The sequence below is a fragment of the Sebastes fasciatus genome, chromosome 6 (assembly GCF_043250625.1).
Source record: "Sebastes fasciatus isolate fSebFas1 chromosome 6, fSebFas1.pri, whole genome shotgun sequence".
Classification (NCBI taxonomy): Eukaryota; Metazoa; Chordata; class Actinopteri; order Perciformes; family Sebastidae; genus Sebastes; species Sebastes fasciatus.
In genome coordinates, this window is record NC_133800.1 from 14,223,634 (window position 1) to 14,238,374 (window position 14,741).

A 14,741-nucleotide genomic window follows, 5' to 3' on the forward strand; every position below is an offset into this window, starting at 1 on the left:
GCCGATTGAAGCCGGCCGGTTTTGAGCAGTCTCATATCAGATTTTTTGCCGGTCACACACATGTGCAGACGCCACATGACAGTTTCACATTCAATGCGGCGGCAGTCAGTAACGTCTCACACACACACAACATGTCGTCGTTCTTCAGCGTGAGTGAAGGAGACATAAAGCTCACAATAACTGCAAAATAAGCCATGGAGGAACAACAATGTTAAAAACATTTGGAACAACTAACTTAATCACACACTTACACTGATCAACCATAACATTATGACCACCTGCCTAATATAGAGTAGGTCCCCCTTTTGCCGCCAAAACAGCCCTGACCCGTCGAGGAATGGACTCCACTTGACCTCTGAAGGTTCTGCTGTTGTATCTGGCACCAAGCCATCAGTAGCAGATCCTTTAAGTCCTGTAAATTGCGAGGTGGGGCATCCGTGGATTGAACTTGTTTGTCCAGCACATCCCACAGACGCTCGATTGGATTGAGAGCTGGAGAATTTGGAGGCCGAGTCAACACCTCGAACTTCATCCATCTACATGATGTAAAACAAAACGTGATTCATCAGACCAGGCCACCTTCTTCCATTGCTCCGTAGTCCAGTTCTGTTGCTCTCGTGCCCATTGTAGGTGCTTTTGGCGATGGACACGGTTCAGCATTGGCACCCTGACCAGTCTGCGGCCACGCAGCCCCATAGGCAACAAACTGCGATGCACTGTGTGTTCTGACACCTTTCTATCGGAACCAGCATTAAATTTTTTCAGCAATTTGAGCTACATTAGCTCCTCTATTGGATCGGACAACACGGGCCAGCCTTCGCTCCCCACGTGCATCAATAAGCCTTGGCCGCCCGTGATCCTGTTGCTGGTTCACCGGTTTTCCTTCCTTGGACCACTTTTGTTAGGTCCTGACCGATGCAGACCGGGAACATCCCACAAGCGCGGCAGTTTTGGCGATGCTCTGACCCAGTCGTCTAGCCATCACAATTTGGCCCTTGTCAAAGTCGCTCACATTCTTATGCTTGCTGTTTCCTGTCTTTGTGCTAAGCAAAGCTAACTGGCTGCTGGCTCTAGCTATATATTAATCCTTTCATCCATCTATGGCATGAAAGTGAATACTAATATTTCCCAAAATGTCAAAGTATTCCTTGCAGGAGTCAAATTTAAACATACAGAGTCTCAGAAAAGTAAAATTAGCTTATAAAATGATATGTGAAAGTTTTTCATTGCAGAATGTAAACTCATTCTCAGAGGACCTGACCTCAGTAGTAGCTACAGTCCTGAACTGAAGGAGAGATTTCTCTTTCTTCATCTTTGTTATGTTACACCTTCCTCTTGGCTTTGTCTACAGTATCTCTCAATTTTTCCACCGTTTCCATCCAAGCAGGTCTTAAGGGGTTTGTATTTTGTTGTTTCTAGGGAATGAGGATTAACATTGTACTGGAAAATGTTATTCACAAGTCCACATGTGCGTGCGTACAGTAAAGGAAAACACCCATTTATACAGACACACGCATACACACTAAGCTTATGAAAATATAGGTCACAATTAGCTACACCTCCTGATAGGAGGGCATAAAGTTGGGAGCGGTGGCTGATGAGAAGGAGGTGTAGTGAAAAAGAAAAGGAAAAAGAAGAGTCATGACATGAACTGCATGAGGAACTTGATGGAGAAAAGGTGTGAAATATATGTTGGTCCTGTTTTCAAAGCATCTGTCAAGCATAATAGGGTCTTTGACAAATCACATATCACATACCAAATACGTAATTTCCAAGCTGTTTTATGTCAGCATCAAGGGTCACTGGACGACTTTTGGGCAGATGAGGGATAGAGTAAGAGAAGAACATGCAGATGGGAAAAGGGGGAATAATCACGTCCCGAGACATTAATTTATTTGGTTGTTTATAAGATGCTGATTATAGAGGATAGGCGTGAGAGGTGGCTCTACTGGGAGATGTGGAGAGATCGGAGGATGGAGGAAAAAGACAGATGGAAAAACATGGGAGAGGAGGTGGTTGATGGGAAATATTATTCCTCTAGATGTTAATGTTGTCAGCGCGGTCATAAACAAGCGATGGAAAAAGAGCGATGGAGAAACAGAGTGGAGGGAAGAATATGTGCCTGGATGTTAATGTTGATTAAAAAGTGATAGGTTTAGCACATGAAGGGAAACGAGGGTAGGGAGAAACAAATGACGGAGCAGCGGGATGCTAAATAAGGAAAGTGAGAGTAAGATAATGAGACTGGATGGAGGGATGCTAAATGAGGGAAAGCGAGTACTAATTAAGAAAAACATCAGAGAGTAAGGGTGTAAAGTTTGGTAAATGGGGAATAATATTTCTGTAGATCTTAATTAAGGATACTGATTGAGGAGAAGAGGGGTGTAGCACAAAGAGATGCAGTTTAATAATGAAAGCAGTGTGGAAGGAGTGTAAAATTGGCAAAGGCAGACAGCTGGAAAGCAGAATTCATGACCGATATGAGGCCATAAAAAATAAAATAACTTGATTTTGAAAGTTCTTGATTGCTATGCACGGCAATTATGGAAAACTCTTGAATATATGAATGCAAAATTAGTTGCAATGACACATTATAAATGTAACAATAAAGACACATTTTAAAAAGAACAGCAAGACAGGCTATGAGAACAACACCAAATCTTCCTGCCAAAGAATAAAAAGCAATAGAGGAAACGTTGGTCTGCACACATCAATTTATTCCCTATTTGAGGGCGTTAATTAAGGAGATGCGGTGCGAGGCGTTTTCATGGATGAACGCTTACAACAAAACCGCAGTAGGAAATGGTGCGGTGAGGTAATTATCTGGTTAAATAGCGGGTATAGTTGGCTTGTGGGTATATGGGTTTATTGTGTTCTGCTGCTGCGTAGGGAATTGTGGGTGCACTGAGATCTGTGACCTGCTACTGTTGTTTTTGAATAATTGAAGGTCAATTATGTCATGAGGAATACACAATGTGTATTAAATGTATATTTATATAAAAACACTGACTTTTTGCCACAGTGATACCTCTTTTAAACATTATGTTTAGCCCATAGAGAACTAATTTGCACATATCTGCAATTTGTTTAGTGACAAGGTATTCCATTTGTTTTTCCTACATCTGCTCTAGGGCGGGGATGGAAAGTGTACGGTTACCTTAAATACATTTTACTCAAGGACAAGTGAAAGCACTTGTGTAATAATGTACTTAGATAAAAGTAAGTAGGTCAGTTAAAATGGACTCTGGGTAAACAATACACTTGAATTACAATATGATGAAAGGTTAAGGATGTTTTGCCTACTGCAGGTTTAACCAGAAAAGAGGCAAAACTCAGACAAAGAAAAATGAAGACAATAAATAAAAAGAGCTATGGCCAACAGCAGCGGGTGTAACAAGCATTAAGCCACATCAATTAATTAACATGACACTTCTTTTAGAATCAATAGTAGAATGAAACATAATAAAAAGAGACAACACAAATCAACAGCGGCTGCAGCCAAATGCACACAAACAAATTGAGCTGCACAGCTTGTTACACACAGACAACAACACCATGTTAGACAAGAATCCCAATTATGTGTGTTGCTGTACTCACCTGTCTGGAGGGCTTTGTCCTCCACAATCTGGTTCAGGTTCAACTTCTCTGCTCGTTCATTCCCAAAGCAAAAGTCCACTCAGTCTCTCTGTCCCACTCATGGATGTATTGGTCCCACTGCACTCCTCAAAGTGTCCAAACTCTGTGAGCAGAATGCGGCTCTGCGGTCACATCAGGGATTATTGTCACAAACGGCAGACAGGCCTCACACATCTCAATGAAGGTCACGTTAAAAGTCACCTGGAGGTCCACCGTTACCATTTTAGCATTTAGCTGGATCTAGCTACACCTGTTGGTGATGCACACCTGTGTTTGATACTTTACTCACTTTGCTTAACTAATGCCGAGGTACAATAATGCTAATATAACCCGACTTTCGTGGTCGGTAGCCTTCTCCAGTCCCTTTGGCCTTTGGGTATATAAGCGGGCTACAATTTCTTTTTGAATTCTCTTCTTTAATTCACAGCAGCAGACTCTTGTCGTTGCACTGAGGCTGTTACACTCACACCTGACCCCGCCAAACAACGGCAGGAACCAACATTACTCCTATAGCAGGCAATGGGAGCATGAAATAGCTACTTAAATGTTACACATGTAAATATATAAATAAAATAATAGTTAAAGTGTTATAAATGATAATGATTATTATTGTATGTAATAATCAAACTTAATTATGCAAATCCAAAATAACAATGTAGAATTATTCCTACTAATATATATAAAGAGAGAGAGAGAGAGAGAGAGAGAGAGAGAGATAGATGGATAGATAGATAGATAGATAGATGGATAGATAGATAGATAGATAGATAGATAGATAGATAGATAGATAGATAGATAGATAGATAGATAGATAGATAGATCTTACCACGGTAGGCCTATACTGTAACAACATAAAATAGCATGGTAAACCTAAGTAATTAAAGTAAGCCCAAATGTAATGTGTACAAGTTACACTAAGCTTAACCCATAATGAGGTATCTATCCTATTGCATTTTTGTACAAACAGCTGGGCCCCGGCCTGGTCCAACTGTATATTATACCCCACACACTCAGCAGGTGAACATTTACATTTAAGACATGCATCATTTACAGAGTGTCACCTCTTCAGAGCTCTGCCCTCCTGCGACCACAGACACACAGCAGCTGCTTCTCTGCTGCAGCTTGTGATTTATCACCTTTCTTTTGTTCCTTTCTCACGCAGTTTATCAGGACTTCATCCTGTGACTTTTGTTTTTACTCTGTCAGGGATACGACTGGAGATGTAGCAATATTCATCTCAACACTTGAGATAAAAAACAATACTTAAATAGTTGGGATACGATATCCTCTAGTTCCACATCTTTCCCTAACCAACATGCTTTTTGTTACCTAACCACACAACACAAGGATGTGAACTCTTGCGTTAACGCCCTGCCCTTAAACGCTCACATACACCATAACTACGAGCATGTACGCAGTATTTGCCTCACTTGAAAAGATGTTGCCACAGAACATGATTCATTTTTATGCCAAAACGTATTTGGCAAAAAAAATTGTTTTAGTATGTAGGCATGATTTATAGTGTACACTGTGTGTGTGTGTGCAAAGCCTAGAGAGACACACATACTGTACATCTTGCATGGTGGGTGTGTTCTCCTCCACCACAATCTTACACTGAGAATTAGATGCTTTTGAGTATCTGATGTAGATGTTTCTTATCTCTCTCTGTGTGTCTGGCTGAAACAATATTGGGTTATGGTGGCCCTCAGTAGCTCACAGTGTAGATCGATGCAGCTACTGAGAGTCGAGCTGGGCTTTAATGTGATATTCTGAGTGGACAGCTTTTCTTCAAATGCGCCTCTTAATCACATCACAGATAAATCTCAGCTCTTGGTGTCCTCTCTGTTTGTTTGTGTCCGTGAGTGTGTGTGTGTGTGTGTGTGTGTGTGTGTGTGTGTGTGTGTGTGTGTGTGTGTGTGTGTGTGTGTGTGTGTGTGTGTGTGTGTGCGTGTGTGTGTGTGTGTGTTCAAGAAGTACCCAAGTGCATGTCTTATAGGATAAGACGTGTTTCCTTGCATGCAGACAGTTGCACATCTGGCCCGCAGTCAAAAAGACAGGGCTTAGCCAGGTTATAGTAAGGGCAACTCGTTCTGTAGAACAAAATCTTGTACCATCACGGTAAGATGGTAAGATGCCAAATTTCCTAAAAAAATCTGCTGGCATGGAGTCACAAGTTACTTAGCAACAGAGAGCAGGTTTGTCGACTGATCCAACTGTGTGTGAGCAGAAGGCAGCGAGAGATTACGTACATGAAACAGAGAGAGAAAGAGAGAGAGAGACACGTTTTTAAAATTTACATTACAGTAGAAACTAGATCAAATTAGTGTATGACAAAACATTTTAAAAAAGTATGAATATATTTAACATCTTTCCACTTTCCAGAAAAACAGCCTGTAGAGTCAGCACAACCTGCAGATATATTTTGTTCAAAAAGAATATAAATCTACAATATGACACGTATTTTATTTGACTTATACTTGTATTGTAGTTTTGTCTTGCTGTGGTAAAATCACACAGACAGACAATAAATAAATGAACCACACATGAATTGAAATGATTAATTACTGTATAAAATGTCCTGTGGTGACCTCTAGGATAATCACAGCTTCATGAAACTTTACAGCCACAAGCTAGAGACCTAGAGCATTCAGAGGATGGATGGCTTTCCTAGGTAGATTGACAATAAGGGGGTTTCTGAGCAGTTCCCAGAACAGAAGTGCTCGCCATCCAATCCCAGAAAAATGCAATTCTTGCAGAAATCTACAAATGCCAAAAGTTTTTGAAACCAAATCACAGCATGTCTTTTTCTATGGTGTTCCTCACGGTCTTGGTGTCTTAATGTGGTATTTTGGAGGGATTATTGATGATTTTTATCAGTTCTTTAGCGGTAAAAATGGTTACATTTTGCACCAAAAAAGGTTTAACAAATGGCATCAACCCCAAAATTGCTGCACCAACTTATGAGACATAATAGAGCATGGGAATGGACATCATATACATACTTCTATCATAATGTTCTAAACACCCCACAATTTATTGGAATTAACTAATTCACATTTATTTCTTATTTATGACTATAACAATTTGACACACAGTGCTGAGCTGCATCTCAAATGAATCTTTAGGTTCCCAGCTTTCAGATGATGTACACCACTTCTATATGACATCTACTGTTGACCTGCTATCGTCCCCTGTACCCCCTTAAAAAAAAACAAAAATGGGTCATTGGTTGGATGCTTAGGGATAAATTGACGTTTATTTGACATAATGTGTCACAATGTCAGGCATCTTGTTTTTGTGACCTCATGTGAACAGATGGATGAATTCTTCTCTCTCTCTCTCTGTCTGTCCGCTTTTCAACAGTCGTCCAGCATATAAAGAGACACAACATTGTGCTGAAGAGAGAGCTGGGAGAGGGAGCCTTCGGAAAAGTCTTCCTCGCCGAGTGTTACAACCTCTCGCCTGACCAGGAGAAGATACTGGTGGCTGTCAAGGTAATCTAAAGGCCTGCTGGTCTTATTTTCACCTTTTTTTCACTGCAGGATACACATTTAAAAAAATAGAAACAGGAAAAAAAATGGAACAGTAATGATTTTAATCCAGACATAACACAGAAATTGTTATTAAGAAGACTTTATAGAGACTCTATAGTGAATATATTTTATGTTTTCTACAGTATAACAATAAAGAGAGTCCCAGACCTCCAGAATAAATCACTTAATTTAACAAAACACAAACTTCATAGACATCGGAGGACAGATTGTCTTTGTAAAAAAGAAATGAAACACCACCCAGTCTGCATTACAAAGAAGGTATTTTAAATTATGCGGAGTCGAGTTTGAAAACCCCTGCTCCGACAGAATGATTGGTGGCACCAAAATAAAGCCTGTAATGTTGTTATTTTAGCTGAAGTTATTGCTTTCTCACCCATACTTTACAATGAAATCTGATATACATTTAAAATACTGAACAGCAGATAATCTTGAGTTCCTGAAAGTGATCTTTTAGACTCCATGTTGGCCATCTCCTCGCCTCCATTTCCTCTGCTATTGTTAGAAAGTCTTCCTCTCAAGAGTTGCTCTTTAAGCGAGAGGTGGAATTACACTCAGACCGCTGACTTCCGGGGTCAAATTGAATGGTTTACCAGGGAGCATCCTCCCATCACATCTATCCGTCTATGCATCTCCCAGTCAAGGATTCTCTCCTGGTCTGCGGTGAAACAGGATCTGATTGGTGGAGATCTTCTCATTAACAATACATGACCTGTGAGAGACCCCCTCCCTCTCCTTCTGTCCCCACTTCCTCACCTCTAACTCTCACCTGCAGTACTTTTTCCTCCTTTCGCTTCTGCAGTCCTTCTTCCTGCTACTTTCCTCTCCTCAAATCCTCCACCTTCTTTCCTCTAAACCGCTTGCCGGCCGCTGATGTTTGCTGCCAGCTTAGCTTCAGCTCAGTCTGAGCTCTCTGTAAAATATGCACCTGAAAATCCCAGGAAGCACAGTTCTTGGTTGTAGAACAAGATGCTGTGTGTTGCATGTCAAATCTGGTAAAACTTTATATAATCAGCAGTCAACTTACACTAAAAGTGAAGTGTATTTCTCAAACTACCATAGGTTTGGTTGCATAATGAATCATTAGAGTCACTTCATTGATTTAACTCTCTCAATTCATTGGATTTTTCTTCCAATTAGCTAATGTACCACCTGCTTATAGCACACTCATCCTGTTCTTTTCGTCCTCGTCTTTTTGTCAACTGGTGTGACTCACCGTTTCTCTCCAGTTGTCTTTTCCTCCTCCTCCTTATTGTTGCTGCATCAACAAAGAGGAGACGTGATGAAAGCTGGTGGAAACACATTTTTCAAATAAACGATGACATTGTCATTGACTCCTCCTTGCTTAAAGGGTCGGCTCATCCAAAATTACAAAACAAACTAAAAGGGGGTATTTCTTTGGTAGAAAGTGCAGTAATTCAAATGATAACTGTTCAAAGTGAGGTCTTTGTTAAATGCTGGGAGCACCACAAACAAAATGTCTTTCATCTCCATTGTGCTGAGATGGAAGCAGAAATCTCAGATTTCTCAAAACTTGGACAACTAAAATTTACACCATGATGTTTGCGTGCATGAAACTTATTTATTATTTATTTTGGGCAACAAGGGGCTTTTCTCAAACCGGACTCTCCCCACTCCCACTCCGTGACAAGGTGACCTCCATTTTTAGTCACACAGCTCAATGAAGCACCCTTCTTTGAGGTGTAGGGTGTAAATACAGCGGCAAGCTTCGAGACAAACTTCCCTCTCTCCGGCAGAAACTGTCGAAACGTTTCGCAATCTGTTTTCATATCAAGCAGAGGGGATGTGCAAAGGTTAACAGTATTAAGAATAAAAAGAATATGCAATATACAGAGAAAGTAAAAGTAAAATATAAAACTTACTCCCATGCTTCTGTTCTTTTTTGTAAACATCATCTTGTTTTTAACTAAATATGCAACACATTACAATCAAATTAAGTGTCTGCTAGACTAGACATTCGATCCTAAATACAATGTGATCTTTAACGTCTGTATGATAATACTAAATGTCTTAGTTTGAGCAGTTTACATTTGTACGGAGCCCATCGTGTCCCATGACGAGCACAAAACGCACATGGCCAGTAAGTCGGCATCGATGCAGGCTTGCTATAGGAGGGTTATATAACCCACTTCCACTCCCCGCTAATTGGTTTGCGATGGCACTCAATATGGCGGAACCTCCGTGCGAACACGCAAACGGAGAGGAAGTGGGTAGGGAGAGGGTGTAAGAGGTCGTTTGAGAAAGGCCCATAGTCTTGTTGATGCACATTGTTATAGAAATGTGAACAGAGGACTTAAAGTAATATAAATGCTGTATTAGTAAGTACGGTTACTGTAGTATAGGAAACTGAAATATTTACCAGTTCTTACTGGCACTTTGAGTATGAAATCTTGCTGCACACTTGCTGCATTTTCTTTTGCCAACTTTCTAGAATTTCACTTAAAATGTGTGCAACATTTCAGTCAAAATATATGCGAGCTATTCAACATTATAGAAAGAACATATACAGTAGTGATTCATATCTTGAGGTGCACTTCCCTTTAAATACCCCCGCCCCCCTCATAAGTACATTGTTCCTCATGTACGTGTTGTACTTATGTTGCACTCTGTCATGCATGTTACATTACAGAAACATGTACACCACATTACAATAACCTACACTCACTAATAGATCTTAATGGTCCTGGTTTTAGAGTCGGCTATCAATCAGTCAGTCAACCATAATACAGAAGCCCGTTTCACTGTTACTGTAGATCATACAGTGAGGTGCCATCGATCACAGGCACACTATAACACGTGCAGAAACACAGAGAAATATGCACGCGCCTATACACTCCTGCATGCCATCAATCATGAGCCCCTAGCACTTTCAATAATGTTGCCTTCGCACATGTAAATGTTAGTGACTACATTCCCGGCTGTAGAGGCTGTTGATTGCTTCTTATTTGTCCGGGGACCTGAATGTGCGCAGACTGGATGACTAACAGTGCGATATTATAGTTTTCAGCCTGGGAATGTTTCCTATAGGTAGATGTTTGTGACTCACAGAGAAGTCTCTAAATTCAACATTAATATGGTTTGCACAACATTTCTTTCCGTGGTGATTTGATACATTGAACAGTTTGGTTAGCTGATAGAGTGCATGTGTTTGCCAGGAAAGAAAGTTTTTGTTTTTCTTAATTTTCTGTCCCAGATGTCCCTGTGCTCGGAGCACATAGTGTAAGCTACATACAGTACATGTGCAGTATGAGTTGTGTAGACCGTCATCATTCAAGTCATGACCCATACGCATTTTAGAGCCACTTTTACATCCAATATCCCGCCTTTGCGTGTAATAGACACGCCTGTCCACCAGAGGATAGCATGTCAGTATCACATTTTGCCTCGCCGAATATTACAGGCGTGTTTGAAAATGCAGTACCAGCAGGGGGCAACAAAACCACTAACTTAGGTTTAGGAAAAACGTCATGGTTGGCCTTAAAATAAGTATGTTAACTGAGTACAATACGTACGGAAACAGGATAACACATGTATGGAAAACACGTCACAAACGTCACAGAAAAACACTTCTCGAACATCGGTTTCTTGGTTGAAAGTCCTGTGTTTGTTGGATCTGTCCATCTCCCCTCCCACCCACCATAAACGGTCTTTCTCTCTTTTTATTGTACGTCACTACCTCTCAGTGTACACAACTACATGGCGTGCAAATTACATACCTAAAGCAAGAATGGCATTCTTATTACATGTTTTTGCCGTACGCATTATCGTGTCATTCATACGCCTTTTCGTGCGACCGGACTGATTTTTAATAGGTCACACTTTGTAAAGGTTTTTAAGTTTTAAATAGCTTAATTAATAGCTAATATATCATTAACTAATGCTTACAGCCATTGTAAGAACAAAGTCCGGGTTGCCAGGTTGTGGTTGGTGTTTTTCCTCCTTTCAGACACCAGCTTTGCCTTTTTAGCTTTTTAGTTAATCAAGAAGACGCCTCCAATTGATCATTTGACATCTTAATTACTTATCAGTATACAGATTTGCTGGCTTCTTAGAAAGTAGGAAACTCATTTATGTATTTACCATCATTTATAACTGCATTGTTACAAAATACAAGTCATAAATACTAATCAAAGATGCTTTTTAATAGCTTTTAACTGGCAGATACATCATCAGTGAATTGACCATTCATAAAACTATTAATTACAATTTCTAAACTCTTTATGAAGGTGGTATAAATGTTTTTATAATCAGGGGGGTTCTCTTACTTTTTAAGAACCCAAACAACAAATGTTGTCAAATGAACTGAAATTGAGAGGTCTGTCTAAGACAGGATCTCAGCATGTGAGAAGAAGCCATCGGAGGAACGTCAACCCGGTCAGCCAACCCAGATTTCCCACACATGTCCAATATCACATTTCAATCTGAGATTGGAGCGCATGAGGCTTTCATGCAGTTTTCATACTGTACTAATCATCATGTAGTATCACATCACAGCCCGTAATGTACATGACCAAGGCTTCGTTGATCATGATGATAATGATTGGTTGAATATATGAGTGGGTGGAGTTACAGTCTGTCTCATTTTCTGGCATCTCAGCGTTCCAGCTGAAAGGTCGCGGGTCATTTCCTTCTTCCTGAGCTTTCTTAGTGACTTCTCCTTGTCCTCTAAACCTATATTTGTAATAGGAGCTTCTATCTAGTACACACACACACACACGCATAAGGTGGAAAGCCAACGTATATCCATGTCATATACTGTAGGAGGACAATCAATTATTCATGTAGGACAAGAGGAATTTTTTATATTTTTCTTCTTTTGATGTGAAATGAATCCAGAGCCCATATCCCTTTCATTTCCTGCATCTCCCTCTCCCTCTCTCTCTCTCTCTCTCTCTCTCTCTCTCTTTTCTTCTGTCTCTGTCACAGATGCTTGCATTACACAACCCTCCCTGACAGATTTCCTGATTCATGCACGGGAGAAAAAGATTAGTTTCAAAGGGCATATAATGAATGTAAACAGGGTTGTACTTTGTAATGGCTTACATCAATATAAAATGTGTCCCTGCTCTGCCATTGTACCAGTCTTTGCTCGGTGACAGTAATTTCACACTATGTGTGCGCCGAGTTGCTGTAACTCACTTTTACAAGGCAAGACACTCACTTTTTTTCTTCTCTAGTGAACATCAGCCAGATAAATTGGAGCAGACTGGGTGTGCTGTGAAAATGACTAATTGGCAATAGTGTACGTGGCATAATGTGTGACTTGTTCATTTGTCAGTGTATTAAAATGTCACTTCTGTGTGTGTGCAGACACTTAAAGAGGCCAGTGAAAACGCCAGGAAGGATTTCCACCGTGAGGCTGAGCTGCTGACCAACCTTCAGCATGAACACATCGTCACGTTCTATGGAGTGTGCGTGGAGAGCGACCCGCTCATCATGGTGTTTGAGTACATGAAACATGGAGACCTCAACAAGTTCCTCAGGTATGGCTCTTTTCTTCATTACCTCAACAGTAGAAGTTTCCTCTGCTGTTTTAACAAAGTCAATCTTAAGCTTCAGAATGTGTATTTTACATGTTTGATACAAGGTTTATAGTTAGCAGCACTGCAGAGGAAACAACATGACTCCAACAAACAATAACTGGGCTCATGTGACAACTCTCCACCCGTTCCCTTGCAGGGCTCACGGTCCGGATGCAGTTCTGATGGCAGAGGGCCAGACCACCAGACCTGTGGAGTTGACCCAGTCTCAGATGCTGCACATCGCCCAGCAGATAGCATCTGGCATGGTCTACCTGGCATCACAGCACTTTGTGCACCGTGACTTGGCCACCAGGTTTGTCTTACACTTACTCCCTTACTACTCACTGTTTATTTGTATGGCTTTAATGAACGCGTCATTACAGGGAAATGTATTCAGACTAAAGCTGTCAATCGATTCAAATATTTAATCGAAATTAATAGCATGATTGTCCATAGTTAATCACGATTAATCACAAATGAATCGCACATTTTTTATCTGTTCAAAATATACGTTAAAGGGAGATTCGTCAAGTATTTAATATTCGGGAGTGGGTAAATATGCTTGCTTTATGCAAATGTATGTATACTGTATATTAATCAATTAACAACACAAAACAATGACAAATATTGTCCAGAAACCCTCACAGGTACTGCATTTAGCATAAAAATATGCTCAAATCATAACATGACAAACTGCAGCCAAACAGGCAACAACAGCTGTCAGTGTGTCAGTGTGCTGACTTGACTATGACTTGCCCCAAACTACATGTGATTATCATAAAGTGGGCATGTCTGTAAAGGGGAGACTCGTGGGTACCCATAGAACCCATTTTCATTCACATATTGTGAGGTCAGAGGTCAAGGGACCCCTTTGAAAGTGGCCATGACAGTTTTTCCTCGCCAAAATTTAGCACAAGTTTGAAGCGTTATTTAGCCTCTTTCACGACGAGCTAGTATGACATGGTTGGTACCAATGGATTCCTTAGGTTTTCTAGTTTCATATGATACAGCCTTAATTGTAATACTACCTTAAGAATGGAGTATGTATAAGGGTATTGATAGGTGAAGTAGCAGACATCATTCTTATGGCTGAAGCTTGTGCTGAAGGTCATCGTATAATAGGACTTTCCTTTCTGACTACCAGCTGCAATGGAGTTTCATATGATGCCAGTATCTTCACGCTAGCAATAAAACAGAGCCCGCTACAACCTAAAAATCACCAGTTGCGTAGTTGCGTAAAATCACCAGTTGCGTATTAGTGGCTTTAAAACAAATTTGCGTAAATGTGTTATTATTGCGTTAACTTTGACAGCCCTAATTCAGACCCTTCTACATTTTAAGGAATACCCAATAATGACAAAGTGAACGCACACTTTTTTGAATTTTTTTTGCAAAATGTAATAAAAAAGAAATGCTGCAACACGTTCTCATACCAACTCATCACATACTGCTGCTTTGTCATGCCCCTTTGGCGTCACTTTAGGTTTAGGCAACAAAACCACAACATGGTTGAGCTTAAAATTACTACGTTTGTAAAGTGAAAATCAAACTGAACGTTGTGAACACGGGACACAAACGAACAACTGATCAACAAAGCTTTGGTATTTCACGACACGGGAATGAGAACAGACTGAAATACCTGTTAATGACTCGTGTTTCCTTTGGTGGTCCTTGAGATCTCTGCATGTGGTTAGACTACGCTTGACAAATTCACTCATTGGACATAATACCAAAAAGCCAAAAAGATAGTAGCCAGTAGAGAAAACACGAGTGGACTGATATCCACAATGAGTGAGTGAATGATTGAATGATTCTCATTTGATGAAACAACACCACAACAAAAACATGTGAACCAAACAGAAATATACCATTACTATTCAAAAACAATTAACTATAATAATCATTTCTGACATCTAAACTTTTGTCAGGTATAAAATACATATACATATATGGTAGAGGTTTAACACCCTACAGTGTAACTGTAGTAACTCAAGCTATGTAAAACTATTTA

At 40.3% G+C, this 14,741-nt stretch overlaps 1 protein-coding gene across 1 annotated transcript in view; it reads left to right on the forward strand.

The window, feature by feature from the left end:
* The window catches only part of ntrk2a (neurotrophic tyrosine kinase, receptor, type 2a), a 102,160-nt gene that overhangs the window by 72,242 nt on the left and 15,177 nt on the right, over positions 1 to 14,741 (forward strand). The window contains exons 13-15 of the mRNA XM_074637794.1: positions 7,000 to 7,130; positions 12,519 to 12,691; positions 12,888 to 13,043. Coding sequence (XP_074493895.1) covers positions 7,000 to 7,130; positions 12,519 to 12,691; positions 12,888 to 13,043 — 460 coding nt within the window. The remainder of the gene's footprint in view (positions 1 to 6,999; positions 7,131 to 12,518; positions 12,692 to 12,887; positions 13,044 to 14,741) is intronic.